Below are 26716 nucleotides of genomic sequence, written 5' to 3' on the forward strand. Positions count from 1 at the left end.
AAAATTAGAAACAGCATTTCATCAGTGATGCAAATTAAAACACTAAAATATCGATCTATTAGTTCAGAGCTACTTCACAAGGTAACTTTCATGACATGCAAATAAAAACGTGTAAATCATCAATACTATAAATTAGATCTAAAATCACCTTAACCATCAATATCCAGCTGAAATCAAAAATCAAAATATATCTTACAATTATGCACAATATAAACTGTAAATTGCATCTGCATTTAAATTTTTTTTATCCCTTATTTTCAAATTCTTTCAAGGACTCACTCCTCCCATCTCAGTGCTATTCTGCATTCTCTTAACCTTTTGAGATATCAGCATTCATTTAATTCTGGCCCCTCAAGCAACCCAGTTTTAAACATGCCATATTGGCAGCCATGCTTCCAGCTGTCTCGGCCGTAAGCTCAAAATTTCCCTCCCACTCCTATCCATCAAACAAATCTTCCTTTCCTCCTGTAAGATATTACATAAATCTTTTGACCGTGCTTTTGGCCATCTGACTTTATATCTCCTTATATTCATGCCATATCTCATTTCATTACCTTTGAATGAAGAATATTTTATTACAGTCAAGTTCTGCTGTCCAACTTTTGTGAATTTACTTAATTGTGTAAAACATACTGCACACCCTTTTGCCTGCTGCACCTCCAATCTTGAACTCACAGGATTTTGAGGAAAACAAGATTGAAAGGAAAAAAAACTTTGTTCCTTAAGTAGAAAGTGTGTATTGCATATGCACAGCGTTTTTGTGATTTTTGAAAATCATTGAGGTTTACAACGAATGCAACCCCAACAAATGGTGGGACTCTACAGTACATTAAAGGTATAGTGAAAACCTAAGTTGCTGTTGAAAGTGGTGTTAGGTTATTTAAACATTCTAATTTACTGAATTAAAAACCAGTAGTTAAATATTTCTTTACCGAACACAGTGTTTAAGAGATAGTTTAACCAACAATCTTTTTCCATAAAACTCCTTAATTAATAATACACAATTTGATTTAAAGTTAATTTTCAAGAATGTATGACAACTTCTTCTATTAGTGGTTGCCTATTTAATTGATAATTCTCACCTGATTTCCTTTGGGAACTGTGCATTTGTTACAAGGAAGGTGGAGATTTCATTATGGTGTAACAGTTTCACTAATTCATTGATTTTGGGGTACATGATTGGTTCTCCTACCAATGACAATGCACAGTGTTTCACCTTCATTCCCGCTGCAAAACGGTCAGCCTTTACTCCAGGTACACCTGCAAAAATGACACATACATATGAAAGACTTTAATTTATAATATTTGTCATGTATTTGGACAGGTGGACCAGAATCCATTCACCCAAGATAACTTTCTTGACATTTAAACAAGTACAGGTCATCAGTATAAAAAATTACACTTTAGTCAATATTTTTTTAATATCTGGTGTCAAAATGTCTGAAGCCTGTTATACAGAATAAAATAATGTGAGAACTAGGTCTACACTTCAGAGGAAAGCAAAGTTGCAGTAAATCTAGCAAGATAAAACATTAAGTGCATGTGCGCAATGAGTTAAAAATGAGCTACCAGTAAAATGAAAAAGTTACTTATCAATTTTCCATTTGTTCTTATAGCAATTATTGAATTCTAATTTGTGTACCATAAACATGGAATTGGTTCATAATTTGCATGTCACATGTACTGTTTTGGACTAGAAATATGCATGACAGTATCACTTTCATTGCATCAAAATGCAAGGACACAAAGAAAAGGAATAAATTCTTGTACTTTGGATCCTACTATCATGTGGCCAAAGATCTGTGGATTCAGAAATGTCCTGCTCAGTCCAAGACAGACCTATGGCAGATCCACAGATCATTTATTTAATATAGCATATGAAAATTAACAGTATTTACATTTTCAATGCAGATACAACTTACAAACCTTATTGCCATTCATGATTTGCTTCCCTGAGATTGTCTTTTCATACAAGTTATCTATAAAATGTTTGGCCACTTTCTTCCACCAAATCAGAATATTCTGACTATGATCCATTTTCAAGCCTAAGATGATGGCATTCTCAAATCAAAGGGACAGCAAATATCAATAGACAGATAGTATAACTTATCATCCAAAATGACAAAATATGATTATTCCTATAATTCATCAACAGCACCGTATAAAAAGCATTGTGTAGATTTTGAGGTCTAAACCTCCAGATCTTAGAAGTACAAGGAAAGCAGGTGCATAACAACACTATCACCCATTTACGTCCAAATCAGACACCACCCTGGCATGAACATGCACTGCCTTATTTATATTGCTCCTGTAACAGAGTCCTTGAACACCAGTCTTAATAGCATACAAGAATCATATCATGAAGTTTATCATTCTGGTTCATGATCATTTCAGGACAGTAATCACCAGTCTTGCCCGGTGACACTTATTCCCCTTGAATGAGTTAAAGAAAATCAACAGGATGGATTTTGAAGTGACAAATTTACTAGAATCATGCCAAATAGGAGGCAAGACAAATTTGAAGTAAGACTTGAAAAACTGGGGCCATTTTTGCTGGAATAGAAAATACATTATTAAAATTATAAAAGGGGTGGGAGATAGCAGACCTTTTTTCCCAAAAATGGCCATTCCACTGGAGGAGGAAACGTAGATTTAAAACTAAATGCAGCACCTAGAGGACAGATGGTAGAAGAAACCTGTATATTTAAAGAGGACCATTGAGGTTCAATGCTGTAAAGTACAACCCAAATTTGTGACAGAACTATGTCAGTTAAAATGCACGAAATAAAAGAGAATGATGCACATGATAAACATTTGCCAAGCCCCTCCCCCAAGATCAAGATTATTGTTCTTAAGGAAAATAAATACTGATCGCCTGCTTGGGTTGGGTATTCTATGAAGCAAATCAAATGATGAATAGAAAGAGAGCACAAGGTGGGAATTGGAGGAGAAAGTTTCTATTTCTTTGCCAGCCTAACTTGCCAAGCAATGACACTGCCATTTGTGCAGTGAACAAAAACTCTTGCCTATAATTTGCAAACTTCTTTTGAAAAAGTTGATTGACAACTTTTTACCTTTGAACTGTTTTATCAGGTTCTGATGGTTCTCAATTGCTTCTTTTAAGATCATATCTGCTTCATCCATTTTCCAGCGCCATTCAGTTCCAACTGGATTCGTATGATGTCTACACAAAAAAAAACAATGTCAGTCATAGTTACTTATTTATAACATCTGTATTTTTACTTGTTGTTTAAAGTAGTGTGCTCTAGTTCAGTGACATTAACTTCACTACCTACATTAGTAGTCTCCCTACAATACAGAGTGTAATGTACTTATAGAAAACCTCATTAATGATACGCAGATCAATGTAAAAATGAACCAGTGTCAATACACATCACCAACCTTGAAACACTATCTGATTCTTTGCCTATTACAGTTGGACATATCACACAATCAATAATATGGCTGAGACCATAAATCCACAGATCATTTATTTAATATAGCGTATGAAAATTAACAGTATTTACATTTTCAATGCAGATACAACTTACAAACCTTATTGCCATTCATGATTTGCTTCCCTAAGATTGTCTTTTCATATAAGTTATCTATAAAATGTTTGGCCACTTTCTTCCACCAAATCATAATATTCTGACTATGAAGTTGGACATCAAATGGACAATTGTTGATCCCTCTCACAGGCCTTATACACAACGTCTTTTGCCAATGTCAGAGCTTCCCACAACATGTTTTGAGATACTGTGAGGCAATGTTACAGGAAACACTACTGTATTTTTAATTACACAGTCTGTTTTCAACTGTATTTACAGTCTGCCATTTCTCAATGGTCAATGCTTGTAGCAGTGTTTGATGAACTTCAATACCTTCCTTTTCCTCCGTGGTTTAGCCAAATAGTTAATTTATTCACCTCTCTACAATTGACAGGATCCATAATTTGTGTATATATTAGTTAATCTTTGTCTTGTCTGGCAACAGTGACAGTTCCAAAAATAAGCAGCTGAAAGCAAAATTCATTTCATGTACATTGTGGCCAACAATAAAGAAAACACATAATTTAACAGACAGAAAACAAGTCATTTCTGTTACACATCCTGTCCCTTATAATTCAATAGATGTTATAACAATGAACTGAACTGCAATCAAATAGTAGGGGCTCAGTTTGCTCAAATGGCTGGATGGCAGTATTGCAATGTAGAGTAACACCAACAGCATGGGTTCAATTTCTGCAGCAACTGAGGTTACCATGAAGAACTCTCCGACTCAACCTCGCCTGAAGTGTGGTGACCCTCAGGTTAAAACAATATGGAATATCGCTCTCTAATAAGAGAGCAACCCTATGGTCTGGAGGAGTATGGCGACTTTACCTTTACCTTCAAAAATAGAAACTAAGAGTAAAACTGAACAACTCATAACAATATAACATCTTAAAAACGTCTCAAAAAGTGTGTTACATACAATATATTACTCAAAAGAGCACTGAGAGTTGTCAAAGATGCAAATATGGTAAAAATTTACCTACAGCGTGATTACTAAAAGTATTTTTTTCAAAATGCTGGCAAAATATGAAAACGGATGATTCTGCTGAGCAACCCTTTCAAAAACAAAATTCCACTCCAACAAAATAATTCTTTAATCTATTTTAGGTCATTAATGCTATCATTGAATGGCTAAAGTTCTCCAATAAAATAACCTTTAGCTTGGATTTATAAGCTACTTCCTTATGTTTAGAAAATATAAAAATAATCAATTACAATATGTTCTAACCATATGATCTAATTATCTTTATTTTCTGAAATATTAGCTATTACTGATAGCTGCATCCAGTTTTGACCTAAACATACACATTTGCCTGTAAAACTAACGAAAGTAGGCCCATTGTTGTAAAGATGCTGACAATGCAATATTGTTTTGGATGAGTGAAATAAGTTGCTAAAAGAGCTCTGTAACTTAGGTGTAACATTTAACTTTTGCAGAACTAAGAATTTTAACAAACCATGTTCAGCTTTTAGAACCTTTGCAATGCAAAGCAGTTAGTTCTTCAAAGACCATCAAGGCCTACCAAATGAACTTCATGGCATAAATACAAGTACTGAACACAACAATGCAATGGAAAATCAGACTACTTAAAAGACATCCTAACAATTATATATTTCTGTGCCTCAAACACTAGATAAGATTACTTCTCATTTAGTTGGCAATCACTTGGTTTAATCCATGAAATCCATAAGCAAATAAAACCGAAAGAAATCAACAAAACTAATCATGTGCAACTTCAGTCGCTTACCGCCAGCAAAAGACACATTTATTGGCACAGGCTAGACTAGGAGTGGCCTCCATACAGCGATGGCTTTCAATGCCATAGAAAGTGTGTTTGTAACAACCGCCTCTGCCTCGGAGCATGGACTGTGGAAATAAGGAAAAAGATGCAACAAATCTCACACATCAATCAATATTATATACACACATTTAGAAATCAAGAGGAGCAAATACTAGATATCAATATGATCTAAATAGAAAAGATATAGAAGGCAAATAAAATGTCACACTACTAATGAAATGTGGACCACCAATTTTTTTTTATATCTTCCATCATCTGATTTCATTCGCAGTACTTTCATGGACTGAAAAGGTTTTTAAAACAAAAGACACTGACATAAAATGGCTGCAGTGATTATCTGACCACAGGTTGAGCAAAGATCGAAGAAAGCAATGTGGAATCAATGAAAATTTATTATATGCAGTAATAACTGAAATTTACACTTTCATTAGAAGATAATGAAAGTAGTCAGGTGAACAGAAACTTACAACTCTTACTTCATTAATTTCTAACCATGTGCTAAGTTTCACATCATAGAGATCTAAATTTGTATGGAACAATCCAACTTGAAAACACAAAAATGAGTAGCAGGGAAGTAAATTCAACCCACATTAACTGTTTGTAACAAAGTGAAGATAGTAAAATAGCAATTTAGGTGTGTGAAATATAAGGACAGGACCTGATGTGGAAATAACGAAATAAACAAACACAACAGGGAGTGAGCCCGAAGTTTTGAGGAATACCTCAAAATTCATACAAAATGGGAAGTCAGAAGGTGTATGCATAACAGGGAGGTACTAATAATCTTTTTTTTAAAAAAAGTCAAAATATCACAAATTAGGTAACCTACTGAACACCTTATACAAACGAAACCACAAACTAAGTAGTGTAGATTAGATTAGACTTACAGTGTGGAAACAGGCCCTTCGGCCCAACAAGTCCACACCGACCCACCGAAGCGCAACCCACCCATACCCCTACATTTACCCCTACCTAACACTACGGCCAATTTAGCATGGCCAATTCACCTAACCCGCACATCTTTGGACTGTGGGAGGAAACCGGAGCACCCGGAGGAAACCCACGCAGACACGGGGAGAACGTGCAAACTCCACACAGTCAGTCGCCTGAGTCGGGAATTGAACCCGGGTCTCAGGCGCTCTGAGGCAGCAGTGCTAACCACTGTGCCACCGTGCCGCCCAGAAGGGCTTTAATAAAGCTTGATTGCAATGCAAAAGGGTCTGTGTTATTAACACAGAAAGCTGGTGGGTCACAATGTCACCATGAGGAGATTAATACCATAAACTACAAACTTAGGGAGGAAATGGTCCAACAACCTTATAGTGAAATAGAAGGAAAAATAAAAGAACAAATTTTTGTGATCCACAAATCTAAGATTTATCACACTCCTCATCCACTAGTGCACATTCTTCTGCACTTGATATTTTAAAATGCATGCTATTAAACTATTTGCATACCATTTAATACATGAACTGAGATGTTCAATATCGAGTCAGTCAACATTTCCCCCATTTAAACATTTGTATTTACAGCTCCCACAATTAATGGTGTTCCCTCAACACCTTGATGATTATAACTGGAGAAATCTATTTCAGCCCATTCTGAGTTTCCGACCCCCAATCTCTTCATCAAAACTATTTACTTCGACCACCACAACATTGCCAGTCTTCACTCCATCTGTTGTTCACACTGTCTTCTCCATTCATCATCTCAAATTGCAATGTTCTAATGGCCAGACTCTCATCTTCCATTATTGCAAAGGTTACTCTTTTAAACACTTGGTGGTCCATGATTCATTCCAAAATCACTCACCATCCCATTGCTAGTTGACCTCTACTTGCTCTCAGCTCCTGATTCAGAAACGTTCTGAACTTAAATTTCTCATCCTTATTTTTAAACGTCTCAATTTTTTTTACGGTTGCTGTAAAATCCTCCACATCATCACAACCCTATGACAGCTCTCCAATTGTGGCTTCTTATGCATCAGCAATATTGTTCCATCAATCATACTTCAGCTTTTTACTTCCAAAGCACTCACTCCTTCAATCACAGCCACTTCTGTAAATGGCTCCTTAAAATTTGTCTTAATATATCCTGATGTAACTTGGCATCAAACTTTGACTGAAAACAGTCGGGGATGCTTTGGTAATTTACTACGTTTCAATACTCAGTGGCAATATTAGAAGAGGAGGCTTGATGTAATATGAAATGTAAGATGTCCAATTACTGTACATGCAATGCATGATACAAATATTAAATGATTTTTACTTTTAAATACAGTCATCTTGAGATTATCAAAGGTTTAGCTCCAATATTCATGAAACAATATACAAAAAAATTGCAGATCCTTTTGAATCATTAATTGTATCAAACTTTGTGGACTGTTCAAAGAACCTGGATATTTAATACAGTCAATGATCTGCTGCATTTACTTCTACACTTTTGATAAAAAAAAATCCCATGATTGAATGCAGTGTCTCAGGGTCATAAAAGTTATCCCTGTTGACCCATTTTAATAAAAATTTTAAAGAGGAGGAGATCAGATGAATATAAATTCTGAGATTCATAATTCATAAAATCAGTTACCTTGGTCCATCTGCACAGTTTCACACCTGAGTGACTTCCGATCAGACGGTATCCTGAAAAATAAACATAGTTCATACTCATTACTTTTTATTAACTGCTCCTGGCTCCAATAAACTATCCACAGATTCAATTTATTTTCTTGGCACTTTTAATTTTTTCACAGTTCAATTTAATCTCTAACATCATTTAAGGATGTGAGAGATTGATAATTTACTTGTGGAACCTTCTCATCACATGTACCTTCTCCATCCACAATAATTCCAGAAGTAACAATTTATGGAAATCATTCAATCATACGTCATTAAAAAAAAAGTAAAATCACGGACATTTTATAATTAGAGTAGTTTGCATTTCACTTGCAACACACTGTACAAGCAAATACTAACAAGGTATGTCAGCTACCTCATTCATCGTTATTTTTAAAACTGCATTAGGATAGTTAAGCATTGAATACTTTACAACTATATTGAAAAAAAACACACATCTCCAAATAACTTTAATTTAACACATGAAGAGTGGCAATTTTTGCCATTTTCACAGCTGACTCCTGGATTCAGCATGACCTTCAGCATTGCTGCAAATAAAGGCATATTTTGTCTAAACTTTGCATTTTGCACTCAACTCCAATTGGAAAGAAATAGCAAAGGATAAAGGAACACTTGAACTATATGAAATTATTTGGCACATTGACTGATTGGTAGAGACATCGTCATAGAGAATGTACCAGTTGATGATAATAGACAGCTAAGTACTAAGCTTTACTTAAACTTCAAACTCGGCAGTCTGAGTCTGGTTGGTCACGGTATTTGACTTGAGAATTGAATTATAAAATGATTATCATCTATTTGTTGACTTGAAACAGGCATAGTATGTACATGGTCTTCCAATCTGCAAACATGACCCTGTGCATAAACACATGTAGATTTCAGTACATGCAGGTGCACACATTGCAAGCCTGGCTGATAACCCTAAATTGGAATCAGCAATATTTTTAACACGCTCAGGGTTATTTACCACATGCTATCCAATCATGGAGTCACATCGAATGCTGGACCCTGCATTGAGAGTTTGGGCAATTGGTTATTACAGTAATTATTAATATAATTACAGTTGGTTATTGCAGCATCCTGTTTGTTGTGAACAGCCAAAGAGATAGACTGGTTAGATTGATCTGCCAGTCTTGATCTAGACATATTGCTTACAACCTAGCATCACACAGACATTTGTGTGACAAGCAAATCATCTTTTTGATTGATAGCAGCATCCTGTTAATGGTGAATACTAGTCTTCTGAGCTATCTTAGCCTTTTACAGTAATAAGAGGTAGACAGAGCACTTTTCAGGATCAGAAGAGACAGCCTTAGGCCTGTTCATGAGTTTTAAAGTAAGAACTGGGAGCAGGAATAGGCAAAATCAGTCCCTTGAACTTGCTATGCCATTCAATACAATCATGACTGATCTAATCTCTGTCTCAACTTCACTTTCCCACCTGCTCTCCATAATCACACAACTGCCAATGCTAATTAAAAATTCGTCTATCTCCTTAAATTAATTTCATGTCCCAGCACCCAATGTATTCTGGGATAGTGAATTTCACAGATTTATGACCCTTTAAAAGAAACAACTTCTCCTCAATTCTTTAAATCAGATATCTCTAATCATAAAACTAACGACCTCTCATTCTAGATTGTCCCAAAAGACTGGTAGACAGGGTACATGCAGGTGCACATGGGACCAAATGTCTGGTAAAGCCTTTGATAAGGCTCCACATGGGACCAAAAGTCCCATGTGGAACGTTATCAAAGGCTTTACCGTAGTAGTGTACTTTGTCAATCTCCATTAGCATCTAAAATATCTCAATTAGATCCCCTCTCATTCTTCTAAACTCCACGGAGCGCAGGCCTAAACTACTCAACCTCTCTTCAGAAGATAACCCCTTATCTCTGAAATCAATCTAGTGAACCTCTTCTGAATTAAATCCAATGCAACTATATTACTTAGAGTCATTGAGCTGTAAAGCACAGAAACAGACCCTTCAGTCCAACTCGTCCATGCCGACCAGATATCCTAAACTAATCTAGTCCTATTTGCCAGCACTTACCCCATACCCCTCTTCCTATGCATACACCCATCCAGATGCCTTTTAAATGTTGTAGTTGTGCCAGCCTCCACCACTCATTGTATGCACGCACCATCCTTTGTGAAGAAGTTGTTCTTTAGGTCCCTTATAAATTTTCCCACACCCCCCACCCCCACCTTAAACCTATCCCTACTAATTGTGGATTCCCCCATCCTGGGGAAAAGACCTTGGCTATTCACCTTAACTATGTCCATCATGATTTTACAAACCTCTGTAAGGTCACCCCTCCGCCTCCGCATTCTAGAAAAAAAAGCCCCAACCTATTCGGCCTCTTCTTTTGGCTCAAGTCCTCCAACCTTGGCAACATCCTTGTAAATCTTTTCTGAACTCTTTCAACTTTCACAACATTCTCCCTGCAACAGGGAGACCAGAAGTGAATGCAATATTCCAAAATGGGCTTCATCAATGTCCTGTACAGCTGCAACATCACCTCCCAAATTCTATACTCAATGCACTGACTAATAAAGATAAGCATACCAAAGACCGTCTTCAATATCCTGTCATCTGCAACTCAACTTTCAAGGAACTATGAATCTGCACTCTTTGTTCAGCAACACTCCCCAGGACCTTACCATTAAGTGTGTAAGTCCTGCCCTGATTGCCTTTCCAAAATGCAGCACTTCTCATTGATCAAAATTAAATTCCATCTGCCACTCCTCAGCCCACTGGCCCATCTGGTCAGGATCCTGTTGTAGTCTCAGGTAACCTTCTTCGCTATCCACTACATCTCCAATTTTGCTGTCATCTGCAAACTTTCTAACTATACCTCCTATATTCACATCCAAGTCATTAATATAACTGACAAAAAGCAGTGGACCCAGCATTGATCCGTGTGTCACACTACTGGTCACAGGCCTCCAGTCTGAAAAGCAACCTTCCATCACCATCCTCTATCTTCTACTTCCGAGCCAGTTCTGTATTCCAAATGGCAGGTTCTCCATGGATTCCATGGAATCTAACTTTGTTGAATGCCTCACTGAAGTCCATATAGATCATGTCCACTGCTCTGCCTTCTCAATCGGTCTTCATTACTTCTTCAAAGCCTCAAATTAAGTTTGTGAGACATGAGCAATTGCATAGGGCCTTTGAGAATCCATACCTGGCGCACTGTGCACAGTTTTGGATGTTCTGGCAATGGAGGGAGAGCAATGAAGGTTTACCAGGCTGATTCCTGGAATGGCAGGACTAAATGGATAAAAGAGTGTCTAGATTGGTTAAGACTATGTAAACTGGAGTTTGGAAGAATGAGAGGAATCTCACACAGTGTAAAATCTGACTAAGGTTAAACAAAGTAAATACCAGATGGATGTTCCCGATAAACAGGAAATCCATAATTAGGTAACTCATTCGAAGGACTCGGGATCGGATACTAAAGACTGAGAGGAGGAGAAATTTGTTCAACTAAGAGATGAGCCTACATAATTCTCTGTTACATAAAGTAGTTGAGGCCAATCCAGCTAATGTTTTCAAGAAGGAGTTAGATGTAGTTCTTTGGGCTAAAGGAATCAAACAGAATGAGGAGATCATGGAAACTGGGTACTAAGTTAGATGATCGGCCATGATCATATTGAATAGTGGATCAGGCTCAAAGGGTTGAATGGCCTATGCCTGCTCCTGGTTTCTATGAGTCTATTGACAGTCGGAATCACTTGCAATTCCATTGGTACTTCTGAAGTCAGTTTTAAAAGAGTTTTGTTTCTAAGTCACTGTCACCATCTTTTATAATTAGTACATGGTTTTAAATAAAATCAATGTTAGAAAAATGCATTACCATGGCAACCTTGGTAATGATAACATGGCTCCGAGCGTACATATTTATGCTTTAGGGTTAGCATCAGTGCTTTACAAAAAAAAAGACCTAATTTGAAATATTCCATCAAAATCAAATTAACACTAACCATGCTACTGACTACACCAAATTAATACATTTTTCATCATTAGGTTCTGAGCCCTCAACCATACATACAAACAGCATTTTGTATTTCTATTTCATTACAGCAGCAAAGGTAGATGACAGTAATGCATTATCTATAGCTTCTTACACGGATGGAGGAAATAGGCATGAAAGATTTATGACGGAGGATAAGGAGGATAGAGAGCATGAAATGTATAACATCTAGAAAGTAAGTTTGTCTTTAAGAGGAGGACATTACTGACAAAAATTGTTTCAAACATTGCAAAATAGAACAAAGAAGTTCAACAGATGAAAAGATCATTACTGAAACATCATCATTTGCTTCTCTTTACAAAATTGTTATGTAAACTTACCCAAGTTAGAGGGAAATGTGCAGTACTAAATTTGGTCATCATTTCCACTGTGCTCATTGTGTGGGTCTTGTTTAGATTTCAGTAGCACAAATAAGTTTTGAAAGGAAACAATACGGCCACTTAAGAGAAGATAACATTTTAGTTATTTAACCAGACATTTCTGCGACAACTGAAGGTTATCATTTGGGTTGTTTCTTTACAGAATTATTTATTCTGTATGAGATTTGGTGATTAATTTCTCTTTATAGCTAGTGATTTCTGATTAGAAGTTGTAAATCAATTATCATGGTTCATTTGGTAAAGACTGGCTTTTGACTGGCGGATCTTTAGTCAACATGACAATTCAGTTAATTGTCATGTTTGGCACACCCCAGACATTTCCCATGTCCTACAGCTATCTGGCACATGTAAAACTTTTAATTAGATAGATAAATGAGTGAATTTATTTTATAAACGGAAGGAAATCAGGAGCAAGCAGTGATGAAGGTTAGTGTTGGATAAAATCATGACAATTGCCTACATTTAGCAGCTTCTGATAGGTCGCTTTAGTAACAATGATTTGGAGATGCCAGTTTTGGACTGGAGTGTACAAAGTTAAAAATCACACAACACCAGGTTATAGTCCAACAGGTTTAATTAGAAGCACTAGCTTTTGGAGTGCTGCTCCTTCATCAGGTGGTAAACCTTTGCTATAAATTCTGTGTCTTACAATTATGTACTCCACAACTACCTGATGGAGGAGCAGTTGGACTATAACCTGGTGTTGTGTGATTTTTAGCTTTAGTAAAAAGGATGAGGTAGAAGGTGAAGAAACAAAGGAGGAAGGGAAAACCAGCACTCGGGTCAAAGAGAAACGGTGTGTTTTAAGTAGTAATAGTAATACTGGAAAGCACAGCAGCACCAAAGATCCTGTTTGGCCAGTTACAAAATGCCTTTTACCTACACACTGTTTTAAATATCTATCCATTTTCTCTTTGAACATTTCCACAAGAAGATTCAGCTCATGGGTGATGGCAATCAACATCAAAAACTGCTACATGATGTCCAACAGCAGAACCAACAGCTATGGAAAAATACACAAGGTAGCCATCCACACAAACTGCAAAGATAATTTGTTTCCAACAATCTTTCTTTCCAACAATATCACAATTGCATAAACTGCCACAGGAAACATTCACCATCCTATCACTTGAAATGTTCAACAGTCGTCTTTAGATAATTTTCAGAAAGATGTTTTTAATTACAAAGAATACCGTATCAACATGGTATGTCTCGTTCCACTGTGCTAATCATGTAAACATTGGCAGTATACATATGTTAGCCTGTAGCGCCATCACAACAAAAGCAGAAACAGAAACTTCTGCTACTTCCCGGAGTAGTCCACTTCACAGATTCACTATCTGCTGTATCAAGCAGTAAAGGTTATGCAGCTTAGATGCACAATTATTGTAGACATCTCCACACTTGTTCAAAGTAGATTGCACTAGACCATGAACGTTTTGGTTGACAATTACAACAGAAAATAACTTTTGATTTATATATTGGATCAATTACTTCTGTATTAGTCTATTCAAATTTCAGTGACATCAACCAAATATTTAGCCAGATCCTTTCCAAATATGTTGAATGGCAAGACTTCAGGAAAAAAAACTGATCCCAATCACCAATTGCTTTTACTATAAAATATCAATGTAAGGCTGTGAACTCAAATTCTACATTTACATCCCATCATACAGCTTGCACAGTTACACGTTTTCTACCTTTCAAATATCTCTCCTTAAACAAATTCATCTCTGCAAACCTCTCCTTATACCATGGAGTTCCATAACTCGACACCTTCCGGCTGTCCTTCTCCAAACCGCCTAAAAACAAATCAATAATTTTTTAAAGGCAAAGGCCTCAAAACAGTTTCAGTAATAACTTACCAAGATTCAAATAGTCTTGTCTTTTTTGATTATAGTCAAATGTTCTTGAAATCCAACCCAGTATTTGGTCAAATTTGTTCCTAACAGTTTCATATTAAATAGGAACACTTAGTGAAGGATGAAGGATAAATTAAGTGATTAGTGAACCGTAAGTCTTTAGAAGTTGGGAGCCTAAATGATCCTAACATAAAAAATACAAACAAAAATTAATCACTGCACCAGGCAAAAGACGAAAACAAAATCTTCTATTCTAAAGCCAGAATTGTCAGGTTTGAAAGGGATACATTGGATAACAACACTTAACAGCTGTTAGCTGTTTGCAGTATTTGAGTTGTTACAAAAACATACAAAACAGCAGCAAAAAAGAATTTCTCATCAGTAATCACAAGCTCCAGGTGCACTTTCAATCATGCAAATGACCATCAAAGCTCATTTGTTCTCTAATCAATCTCAGCTTATTCTAATTCATAGTTAGGGAAATAAACATCCCGCAAATGCTGCAATACTTATCACATTTGCAAGTGTCTAATGTTTTTCTTTAATTAAGGCGGCTAAGAGGTCAATATAAATACTTTCACCACAATGTACACTTTTCGTGATTTTTTGCTCTCAGCAGGAGGATTGTCAGTGTTAGAAAGTGGATACATTAATCACTATTTCAGATACAGCTTGTGTGCAGATAAAAAAAAATCTTTGCCCTACTGTTCCACAACCTCAATAATATCAATTTGATACCTACTGGTTAAGAATTGTTGATTATTTTAAAATCATTGAGAACATGATTAGAAGTGAAAATGAGCAATTTATCTAATAGCTGGTGAAAATTTCATTACTGTCGTGATGACAAGAGATGTTCACAATTCACTGTCTCAGGCTGCAACTGTTCTCTCAAGCAGTTCATCACCTTTGGACTCTCTGCATAAAGGCAGGTACAGCGGGATCTTACAACAAGCCCTGGAGTAGCATCGGATGGGGACAAAGTACCTCGAGGTTTTTCAAAATATATTTTCTGGCATCTCAGATGGTGCTCTTCCCCAACACAATTTGCAATCTATTTGGAATACCTAGTGGAGCTCCTCAGATGATGATTGATTCATGACAGTATTGATACATTTTGTATGATTTTCCTTAGTTAAATGTATCATTGAGAGATTATATTGTTTCAATTAAATAGGAACACTGTGCACCTTGTGGGAAGCAAAAAGGCAAGTGAGAATCAGAAGAATTTGTTTTCAGTAAAGGAGGGAGGAGCCACAAAAGACAGTAGAGACTATGTTCAATCCCCACTTGTTCTTGTGCAAGTTATTACTTATGCCTTCGATTATAACATTGCCTCTTTTCCATTATATAAAATGAAAACCTTTGATAACAACGCACACAAACTGCAAATCATGCATATGCAAGGTGTGATGGATGCTGTGTACATTATATATCTATATATTTTAGTATCATTTGGCTTATAGCTTGGAGCTTGATTAGTGACATATGGGTTTTGGTCTGTCTGTAAGAGGAAGTTCAACGATTAACACGTCAGAATGTCTGAAGCCGTGATTTTCTTTCTTAAATGAACAGTATGAAGGAGCTCCTGGAGTAGCATCATAATCCAGTAGGGATCATGTTAGCCCTGGGAGAGTTTAATCAGCACACAATAGTATTACTGAAAAGCATTAGCCTGTTTTCAGTTTGAAAGATCAGAGATGGGTTTAGCTCAAGAAGCTTTTGGTTTCAGTTTGCAGAAGTCTCAACTGAAGATGGATGTGTGAAAACATTTCTCCTAGTTATAAAATAATTATTCCAAGTTAAGGATTTAAGTTTGAAAGTTTCAGATCAAAAGAGTATTTGGTTAGAACCACGAAGGGGCTATTTGAAACCCCGAAAGACTAAGCTCAGTTGTGTAAAAAGTCAAGGAAGAAGTTCCCACACTCTCAAGACTGGGAATCGAAAACAACAGTCAAGTCACATTTACAAAAATGTGATAAAGAAGGAAATTCTCCCTGGTGTTGCAAAAGTACTACAAAATAACACTGTTCGGATTGCTGGATACTACAACAAACATCCAGAACCGGCAACCAGAAGCAGTAGGGACGGAACCAAATAAATTCCAGAAGACAGAGTACAGCAGTACTTCACAGGAAGTACTCCAAAGCACTGAAGAGTCACTTAGACACGGAACAAAATGTCTGCAAATCAACTTCCCAGCTCAGCGAACATACCTACAATCAGCAACTGGCACCCAAGCTATAAATCTTTACGCAAACCTGGAAGGTGGAATTTTTATTTGAAACCTTCCAAACTGTCATAAATAAATCGCTTGATTTGGCCAAATCTGCAGCATGTATGCTTGTGTTTCAGTGAAAGACCACCTCATTAACCTAAAATAACAAAGTATGATCTAGCAAGCCAAACGCCAGTGTGACTTGTCCCGTAATAATAGCAGCTGAAATCATAATCAATGGGTCAATTGACAATACTCTCCTTTATTCCACAAGTGTGCATGGGTCTTAGTATTTATAATGAATGGGCTAATTTGTTAGGAAAAACTGCCCCTGTCACAACAACTTACAATTACATCAGGCATAATAACTGTTTAAAATGGTAGACAGAAAGATAAGTGAAAATGAGTCAAATCATAGAGATGTACAGCACGGAAACAGACCCTTCATTTCAGCTCATCCTTGCTGACCAGATATCCTAACCTAATCTAGTCCCATTTTCCAGCACTTTGCCCATATCCCTCTAAACCTTTCTATCCATATACCCATCCAGGTGCCTTTTAAATGTTGTAATTATATCAGCCTCCAACACTTCCTCTGTCAGCTTATTCCATACACACACCACCCTCTGCGTGAAAACGTTGCCCCTTAGGTGCCTTTTAAATCTTGCCGCCCTCATCCTAAACCTATGCCCTCTAGTTCTGAACTCCTCTATTCCAGGGAAAAGACCTTGTCTATTTATCCTATCCATGCCCCTCATCATTTTATAAACCTCTATAAAGGTCACCCCTCAGCGTCTGACACTCCAGGGAAAACAGCCCTAGCCAATCAGCCTCTCCAATAGCTTCAATCCTCCAACCCTGGCAAAATCCTCGTAAATCTTTCCTGAACCCTTTCAAGTTTCACAACATCCTTCGATAGGCCTGGTGACCCTTCTTCAGAACTGAGACAAATCTGTGGTGCCACAGCTGGTTGAGCCGTATGGAGTGGCACAAAGATAACATGAAGGCCAATTGTAACAGGAGGAGATTAGATGGAACAGATAGCTATTTCTGCTGCTGCAGCTCGGAATCCATAATTATTCTGTTGTCCTGAGAATGCTTTCTTTCAAAAAAGAAAAGTGAAGTGGACTAATAGTAAGGATTCGGGAGGAAGACCCAAGCAGCAGAAAGGTCTGTCACCAACAGGTAAAGGAAGATGTAGAAAAAGCCGTCGTAAGAGCAACTTCAGGGTAATGTGGTAGAGAGTAGGGGATTAAAGGGCAGGAGGAAATTGCAGCAATGGGATGTGCACGAGACATGAAGAAGCAGGAGGGCTCAGTGTACTGTGAATGGAAGGGAAGATGATGTATATCAGTAAGAACAAGGTTGATAGGTGAATAACATGTGATGCAGAATAATTGCAATACTGTAAACAATGTGGATTTGAATCTTCCTTCTTCCTCATCTCCATCAAAACCTTCGCTGAGATCAGCAGAAACAGGAGTGAGATCTGAAGAAATATCCCTGTGTCTGCTTAGTCCACGAGGCAGTTGCCACAGCAGAACTTAGAGGTGACTTGAGAAATTTTAAGCAATTCAGAAGATGCACAACTTAAAGTAACACAAGCCCAATGTCAATTCTATTTCAAGAATTTGATAAGTGTGTAAGGAGGTTTATTTGAAAATAATGTTTTAAATTTCTGGGCACAGTAATTGAATTAATTTTGATTAATCCAGTAGTGTTGTCCTTCAAAAGATAATATTACTTGCTAAAACTCTACGTAACAAAACCAGAGACTGTATCATTTAACACTCTATCCCAATGATAGAGGAAAAGTAGTGCAACAAATAAATTTCAATTAGGAAGACAATGCATGTTGATCTGGCCAGGCTCAGTATCTAATATTCTATGTCAGCAATGATGTATTAAACATTCCAAGTCCATTTTCATTTCTACAAAGGGACAATCTATTTTATCCTGCCTTGTCATTTATTTCTGAAAGTTAGTAGAAAATGGACACAATCTCTCCTAGAAACTAAAATGTTGGCAGAGTATTCATTCCTGAAGAAGGGCTTAGGCCCGAAACATCAATTCTCCTGCTCTTCGGATGCTGCCTGGCCCGCTGTGTTTTTCCAGCATCACATTTTTCAACTCTGGCCTCCAGCATCTGCAGTCCTCACTTTCTCCTAGAGTATTCAATTATCAAGATTGTTGCATACTTGAAAGAGGTCATTTGAAAGCACCTTGGATCATTTTTTTTCCCTCTTCTTAGCTTAACAGGAGTTGGCAAATGCAAAACAGAAACCACCAAGGCAGAACAGGATTCAATCCTGCGAATTAGAAATACAGAGAAATGCAGGCACATTCAGAAAATTTAACCTGTCTGTAATCTGGTAGCAGAATTCAGTCAGTATTCGCTTACTTCATCTGGGGATGACAGACTCATCAGCTGAAGGAACCTGTAATTATCAGTTCAATGCATGCAAAGGCATTCATTCAGCTAGAGTTGCCAGAACCCATGATTACATGACACACAGTTAATTATCAATCTCTAAGCAACAAGAATTTTTAAAACCAATTTTCTGTCCATTTTCTCCGCTTCCTCTTCCACGGTGACTGTTGACTAGGTTATACAGTAAAGGAGGATAGGAACTATCAACAGGATATTCAACATTTCAGCCAAACCAAAACCTCACTCAGATGTCCAGATATGCAGACATCCAGCATCAGCTAGTAGCCATTTGAAGCCAGAACCCTGGCCACTTTCTTTCCATCTTACACCAAGGGCAACAAGATGAATTGTAACACCACATCACTACTCTATTTCAGATGAGCAACTTTATCGAAAGGAGAAAATCAAACCGAGGACTTTTCAGATTTTAATGATTTAGTAACTGATTGGGTCATTGTGCTCTGCAAACAGCAGCCTACAAATATTTCAACTTACAAATCCAATCCTACATACTCCAAAGGTAACTCAACCCACTCATACAAACACACATATCTACAAAGAACCACAAGTAGCCATAATGACGTAAGCACGATGCTGTAAACGAGATATCAAATTTAGACACTAAGAATTAACATGTTGTCCATGCACACATTTATTGTTCTTATTTTTCTTATTGTTAAGTATCACACAGCTTGCATCTGTGCATACACCACTTACTCTGAAGTAATTTGTTTGCAGCTCACAGTTCTGATAAGGAACTAAATGTTTAGCTCAAATAATTTTAATAAGTGTGCAGTTTCAAACTTGCGCTGGTTTGATCTTTGTAACATTAATGTGTACAGATGTTCCTCTGTAGACTCACTGTGTACAAATGATCTAGACTTATGAATTGGGTTCAAGAGATTTACCAAAATGTTGCCAGGTATGGAAGGTTTGAGTTATGAAGGAAGGCGGGATAGGCTGGGACATTTTCCACTGGAGCATAGGAGGCTGACTGTCGATCTGATAGAAATTTATAAAATAATGAGAAGTATAGATAGAGTTAATGCTCGTTGTCTTTTCCCTAGGATGTGGAATTTCAAGACTAGGGGGCACATTTTTAAAAGTGAGAGGAGAGAGATTTGAAAAAAACAATTTTTTTTTCAGAGGATAGTTCGTGGACTCAACTTCCTGAGAAAGCGGTGGATGCGGGCTTAATGACAAAGTTTAAAAGACCTTTGGATGGATATATGAACAAGAAAGGATTGGAGGTACATGGTCCAGGAGCAGGTAGGTGGGACCAGTTTAGTTTGGGATTATGTTTGGCATGTAATGTTTGGACTGAAGGGTCGGTTTAAATGCTGTATGATTCTACGAAGAGCTAATACTGATGACATCAAATGCTGACAAGAATTTTGGGAGTAAGGAGGAAGGAAGGTGCTGAAGTGTGAATAAACAGGGAGACCCAAGGTTGCCGATACATAATTCCTCAAAATATTATTACACAACAAAAGCTAACATCATGTTAAATTTTATAAAAAGCTATATATTAAAAGAGAACATAATGAGTTTAAAATATCAAACCTCAGATAGAGCACTGGAGAAACGCTAAAAAAAAATTGAGAAAGCTTTCTTTCTTACACTCATCAGGGCAGATGCAAGAACTTCAAAATATAAAGAGAGCGATAATTTATACTCCATGAGAAAAAGTGTGTTGACTGGTTGGCAAATGGACATTTAAACGTCAAGACATTGTTAAGAAGTATGTGCCAGGGAACTATTGTCTCCCATGCATTTGTCAAATTTTAAAAAGGTGCAATGTCTCAACTTGTCTTTTTCATTTTCATAGGGCAACTCTATTTTTATGAATAAATGTAGATACTCAAATTCTTTACCATCAAGTGACCAAATAAGTATTGAGAAGTTATTATAGAAAGGGCATTAAAGAGACAGAGTGAATTATCAGTACACAAAATTATACAGGGATGAGAAACTAAGGGAAGAAAAGCAGAGCAGGGGATATATGGACAATCAGAAATGTTCAGGAATGACAGGGAAAAACAATTAAAATATTTAATTTGAGTAAGAGAGTTGAAGGAGGAGAGGAATTTATACTGTGTCCCCTGATGTCTTCCAAATTAGCAAGCTTTTGATCTAACACTAAGACAGGTCGTTTGGTTCGAGGAAATTAAACAAGACAGTAAGTAATGTTAAGTGCAAGTAATGCTTACAGATACAGTAAGCATCTCGAAAACAGCAACCACAACACAATTAATTTTGATTTCAAAATTGAAAAGGAAAGTAGTCAATATAAAAGCATTTTACTCCAAAAAAGTCTAATTAGATAAAATGAAAATTAGTCCAAATAAATTGAAAAGATAGAACTTGGTTCATCCACCAGATGCTTACAGTTCTCACATAAGGAAAAGTAGTGCAGCTAAACCTAACGTTACTGAATAGCTAGAGATGTTAAAAGGAAATTTAGGAAGAGGCATACATAGAATCTATGCTCAATACAGCAACATGAAATAAAGCTTACAAAATTCAGAAATATATTTTAGAAGATAAGAGTGCATCAAAAAAACCGTAGTTAACAAATGGCAACATTCAAGGAATGTAACAACTTATAAAAAGTAGGATAGTTAAAGAAGAAGCATGGCCAATGATAGATATAGAATTACATGGAGGAGAAAGGAATGGTAGGTATACTAAAGACACACTTTCACCTCTGTTGTCACAGAATAGTGGTGCTTGGAATGAAAGAACAATAAAAGATCTGCAACAATTTAGTTAGGATAAGCAGACATTAGAACATTAGGGATTCAATGTGGAAAAAAAACTGTGCCCTGATGGAATGCTTTCACAAGCTAATCTCCCAATGCTGGAAGAGACTTGAAGCCAATTTTAATCAGGTTTAGATTTACTCACTAAATGAAAGATTAAAAATTTTACAATCTAACATCAGTGCTGTATGAAAAATATTTTTAAATCAACACATTATGAAACACCTCCAGTAGGATTTAAACCCAGAGTTTCTGGTTTAGAGACCAGGTAAACTACTACTGTGCCACAGGACCAGAGACAAAAGAAGCAGGATTCAAACCCATTTGTGGAGACCTCAATGGATTTCTAAATATTTTAAGTCAACTAGTTCAACGATGTTTTAAACACACCACTGGAGCAGGTGGGACTTGAATCCGGGCTTCCTAGCTCAGAGATACAGAAGCTACTACTATGCCACAAAAGTCTCTTCCAGTGGATTTCTAATCTATTACTTTAAGTGCTCATCTGTGACTTACACAGATGTACATAATGTACTTAACCTTAATGTGTATTAACATCAGCTGCAAGACCTAAGGAATCAGAATCTTATAAACACTTCTGGAGAAAGAATCCATGTCAGAGGCCAAAGCATTATCGATATATCTCTGATAAAATAGGAGATACATAAACCCAGGTAACGACTGATCATTAAAATAGCATTAGGTAGTACCACACACTTAAATACAAGCAGAATACAAATTAATGCAAGCTCAGATGCTAGAAACACCTACATTCAAATGAGATTTGTAATACTTAAAATCAACCACTGAATCATGAAGACCAAGTGTTCAAATTCTTATTAGCGCTGTGTAGTTTTTTTCTAATTACGTCCTTCGTTATAGATAGTTCTTGACAATTCCCCATGTGAGGGAACACTAACCTAAGAAATATACAATGAATAGTCTGTGACTACAATTTAGAGAGAGAAAAGAAAAAAGAAAGAAAAAAATAAAAAAAAGGAAAAAAGAAAGAGACACAGAGAGAGACAAAGACAGAGCGCAAGCGCGAGAGCACAATTGAGCACATGCGTGGGAGACAGCGTGTGTGGGTGGAAGCAGAGTGTGCACATAGGATTGAGTGACATCAGAGAATGCACAAGGGAGAAAACAAGAGAGAGAGCATGAACAACTGAGCGTACGAGAGAGAGGAACAGCAACAAAATGAGAGAGTCAGAATTGATGAGAACCCCTGTGGGTGATTTACTTTTTTTGTATAAAATGGTATTTCCTTTTGGGCTTTGAACAAAGAGGCTGCTGAAGCATTTCCAATGTGGAAAATCACATTGAGTTTCTGATCAAGCAATAAACATACCTTGCTTTGTAAGTGCGTTCTTTAGTGCTGGAGTAATCATTTCTCTTGGTTCTGCTCCTACATTTTTTCCAATGGCACGCTTTGATGTTTTTTGTTTTACTTTTTTGGCAGCTTCCCTCGCCTGCTGTAATTACACAGGAAATAGAAGTAAGGATCATTACAGCACAATGGTGCTAGCAAACAAACAAAGATAATGTGTCCTTTTTTCAAAGTTTTTTCATCTTGCATTCAACAGAACAAATGCAAGAACATCAAAACTTTACAATAACTCATAGCCACAGAAGGAAAGGTTGTTAGTTGATTGGCTGATGCATTGTCCTGAGGAAGCAAGGGACTATAGGTTCTGCAGGTTCACGAATTTTTAAAGTCAAAACTTTAATACCAAAGAACCAAGTAAGAATCTAACATACATGATAGCACAGAGCTGATAGAAAGCAGTTTTAATATACAAATTAAACAGAAATGCAACATTATTGTCATCTTTTCTAAAACTGGTAGATTTTCTGTGGCACTGATCACTAAGTAGCTGACATGCTCTGTTATGCAGAACTACAAAACAACAGAATAGTATCTGCTATATTAAAGAGAAACTCTCTCTCTTTTTGGACATAAAGTTCAGCTGTTATTAAACACTAAGTGATGTCAGAGTGCAGCACCTCGTCGGGTGACAGGTCTGAACCTCAGTTTTCATCCTCATCTTGCCGCACCAGGTGAAACTTAAGATCAGTGAAAGTAAAGACTTTCTGGATCTAGTGTCAATAAAAGGAAGACTCAATTGTTCAGGAACAAAGTACATTCCAAATACCTACGGTCCAGAGATACTGCTCTTCCAAATTGCAGATTTTAGTAACAAGCTATTAATCACCTTTGTTGCTGTCTCCTCAGACAACAAGTGTTTTATAAATGGGAGGAAAACCTATGGAAAGTTATCATCCAGTTTGTTTCTAAAATATTTTCAAAAGACACACTGACATACAAAAGAAAACTGTTCCACAGTAAATAAAATCAATGCATTGTCCTATCAAAGCTAAGTAAAGCTGACAGAGTATTGATAAGCAGTCATGTTAGAAGTGATGTTCCTGCTAGCATCAGAGATAACCTAGTTTTTTTTTAAAAAGCATACAATTTATCAAATAATGTGTGTCCTCTAACTTTTCTTAAAATAAGTAGCAATGAAAAGCTTGAAGATAATCATTTTTCTCATGGAGCTGACAAAACGCTGTTCATCTTCCATAGAAAATTGTGTATATCACACATGCTCAAAAACAAAATCCTATCTCGCACAAACACAGTCCAGACTTTTTCATACAGCATGGAACCCTCAAAAGAAAAGACTGATAATGTTAACTTCATTGCAAAATATACGTTTGTTACAAACTTTAAACACCTAAACACAGATGGAAAAATAGAGTAAAATTTCATCTGAAGTCTTCTGTGTGATCTGATTGATCAGATGTTATTTTTGAAAATTATTTGAATTGTCTCACTGGTATTTTTCTCAGCTTATTTGCAATGCTTTGTTCCTTTTTTCTCTAACTTCATTCTGATTTATTAAATGCAAATCAGTCATGAGCATGTCATAAGGAGAAAGTGAGGACTGCAGATGCTGGAGATCAGAGCTGAAAATGTGTTGCTGGAAAGGTGCAACAGGTCAGGCAGCATCCAAACAGCAGGAGAATCGACGTTTCGGGCATGAGCCCTTCTTCAGGAATGGGGAGCATGTCATAAGACAACATTAGTCATTCCAACTATCAATCTTGTTATCCTCTGCTAAAACTACCTCCAGTTTATTTACATCTTTCCTTAAATAAGGAGACCAGAGGTGCAGACAGCATTCAAGATGTGGTATCACCAATGAATTATAACATCTAGCTTTTATGTTCTGTTCCTCTTTCAAAATAAAATAGAATTCCATTAGCTTCAATTACTTCCTGTACTTGCATACTACCATTTTGTGACGAAGGGACCAAAATACCTAGATCTCTCTGCACCTCAGAATGTAGCAGTCATATCTCACTGTAAGTAACACTCCGAATTCTCATTCTATCAAAGTGAACAGCTTCATATTTTCCCACATTAAAATTCATCTGCCAGTTTTTTTGCCCAGTTACTCAATTGTGAATATCTGCATTCTCCTTATGTTCTCTTCATGACATTCTTTCCTACATATGTTGGTGTCATGCATGAGCAAAACTTTAGTCAAGGAGGCAGGTTTATGTGCACCTTGTCGAATACCTTCAAGAAATCCAAACATAAATTGAAGCTATTACAGTGCCGAGGGAGACCACCTGGCCCGGTGCCATTTGTCCACTGGCTCACTGCCTTTTTCCACAGGAAAATATTCCTTCTAAAACTGACACAAAAACCAACAACTAAAAACTCAAGATGTAGCAAGCATCCCCAGGAATTTTGTCCCTAATAGAGTATATATCCAATTTGCTAAGGTGTATAGTTGCTTTTTGTTTTGCAAGTTCTGACATGCAGAGTGCTTTCAGAGGAAGCAATGATGCAAGGTACAACAAATAGAAGGAGGGAAAACAATTAACACCAGAAACAAAGTAGTGCAGGGCCAAAAGAAGCAGTTGAGGTAAGAGCAGGGATGGGATAAGCATGAAATAAAAAAATTGCAAAACTTTTATCTCTTCCTCAATTTCTGTTTTAAAACTTCTAAAGGCTGCAAGATCAGAGAAAGGAGCAGCAGTGCCACCTAGTGTCAAGGGAAACTGAAGTGGAACACAGGACTTTTCAAGGGTAACATCACCTCTTAGTGTCTTGAGAGAGTATTGCTTTCACATTACGGTCTGTAAAAATACCTAAATCTCAACTGGTAATCCTTTCATCAGAACTGCATGGAAAACTTCACCGGTATTTAATACACTTGCAATTTATAACTGTAGAACCATTGAAGCACAGGCAAAAAAAATTAATTACAGCCCCCAGGCATTCAAAGTTCATAATGCAGTTTGATATGAACAGAAACCTAAAAATTGTTGAAAACAACATTAGATGAGTATTTTCTATCCTACATTCTTAATGAGTTCATCAGGAAGCAACTCAACAGTCACAGATTCACTACTGAACAATTCAAGTTTAGTTCCAAAAAAGACACTGCTGAGTAAGCTGACTACTGTTCATATTTGACATGAGGAGAAAGTGAGGTCTGCAGATGCTGGAGATCAGAGCTGAAAATCAGGATGTAGGGCTTATGCCCGAAATGTCGAATTTCCTGTTCCTTGGATGCCGCCTGACCTGTTGCGCTTTTCCAGCAACACATTTTCAGCTCATATTTGACATGAGACATTCTACCTCAGTGGCACAAATTCGGTTCTCTTACAATCTTTCGGTCAACACTGAATTAGATTTGATGCAGAGTTTTTCTGGTTGTCAAGTAATTCCACTCCTTTGCTTTACACATCTGCTATAAAATGTTCACAGAACTTTTTTAAAAACCCTCAAACGTTTACTCACTCAAACCAAAAACAAACCAGTGATTTAGTTCAATTCCTTGTTTTAACAACAGCATTAATCTTTATTCATTCACAGCATGTGACCATCTCTGACGAGGTCAGCATTTATAGCCCATCCCTATTGCCCTCAAAGGCAGTAGTGGTGAGCCATGGTTTTGACTCACAGAACCACATGTGCACATTATCCACGAGCAGTTAGGAAAGAAGTTCAAG

The 26716-nt window shown here is 36.9% G+C and overlaps 1 protein-coding gene across 2 annotated transcripts in view; it reads right to left on the reverse strand.

Moving 5' to 3' along the window:
• The window catches only part of tyw1 (tRNA-yW synthesizing protein 1 homolog (S. cerevisiae)), a 127759-nt gene that overhangs the window by 84542 nt on the left and 16501 nt on the right, over positions 1–26716 (reverse strand). For both annotated transcript variants that reach the window (XM_060848241.1, XM_060848240.1), the window contains exons 8-12: positions 23037–23160; positions 7946–7998; positions 5306–5424; positions 3075–3184; positions 1083–1260 (exon numbers count right to left, since the gene is read on the reverse strand). In XM_060848241.1, coding sequence (XP_060704224.1) covers positions 1083–1260; positions 3075–3184; positions 5306–5424; positions 7946–7998; positions 23037–23160 — 584 coding nt within the window. The remainder of the gene's footprint in view (positions 1–1082; positions 1261–3074; positions 3185–5305; positions 5425–7945; positions 7999–23036; positions 23161–26716) is intronic.

The sequence above is a fragment of the Hemiscyllium ocellatum genome, chromosome 31 (genome assembly GCF_020745735.1).
Source record: "Hemiscyllium ocellatum isolate sHemOce1 chromosome 31, sHemOce1.pat.X.cur, whole genome shotgun sequence".
In the NCBI taxonomy this organism is placed as follows: Eukaryota; Metazoa; Chordata; class Chondrichthyes; order Orectolobiformes; family Hemiscylliidae; genus Hemiscyllium; species Hemiscyllium ocellatum.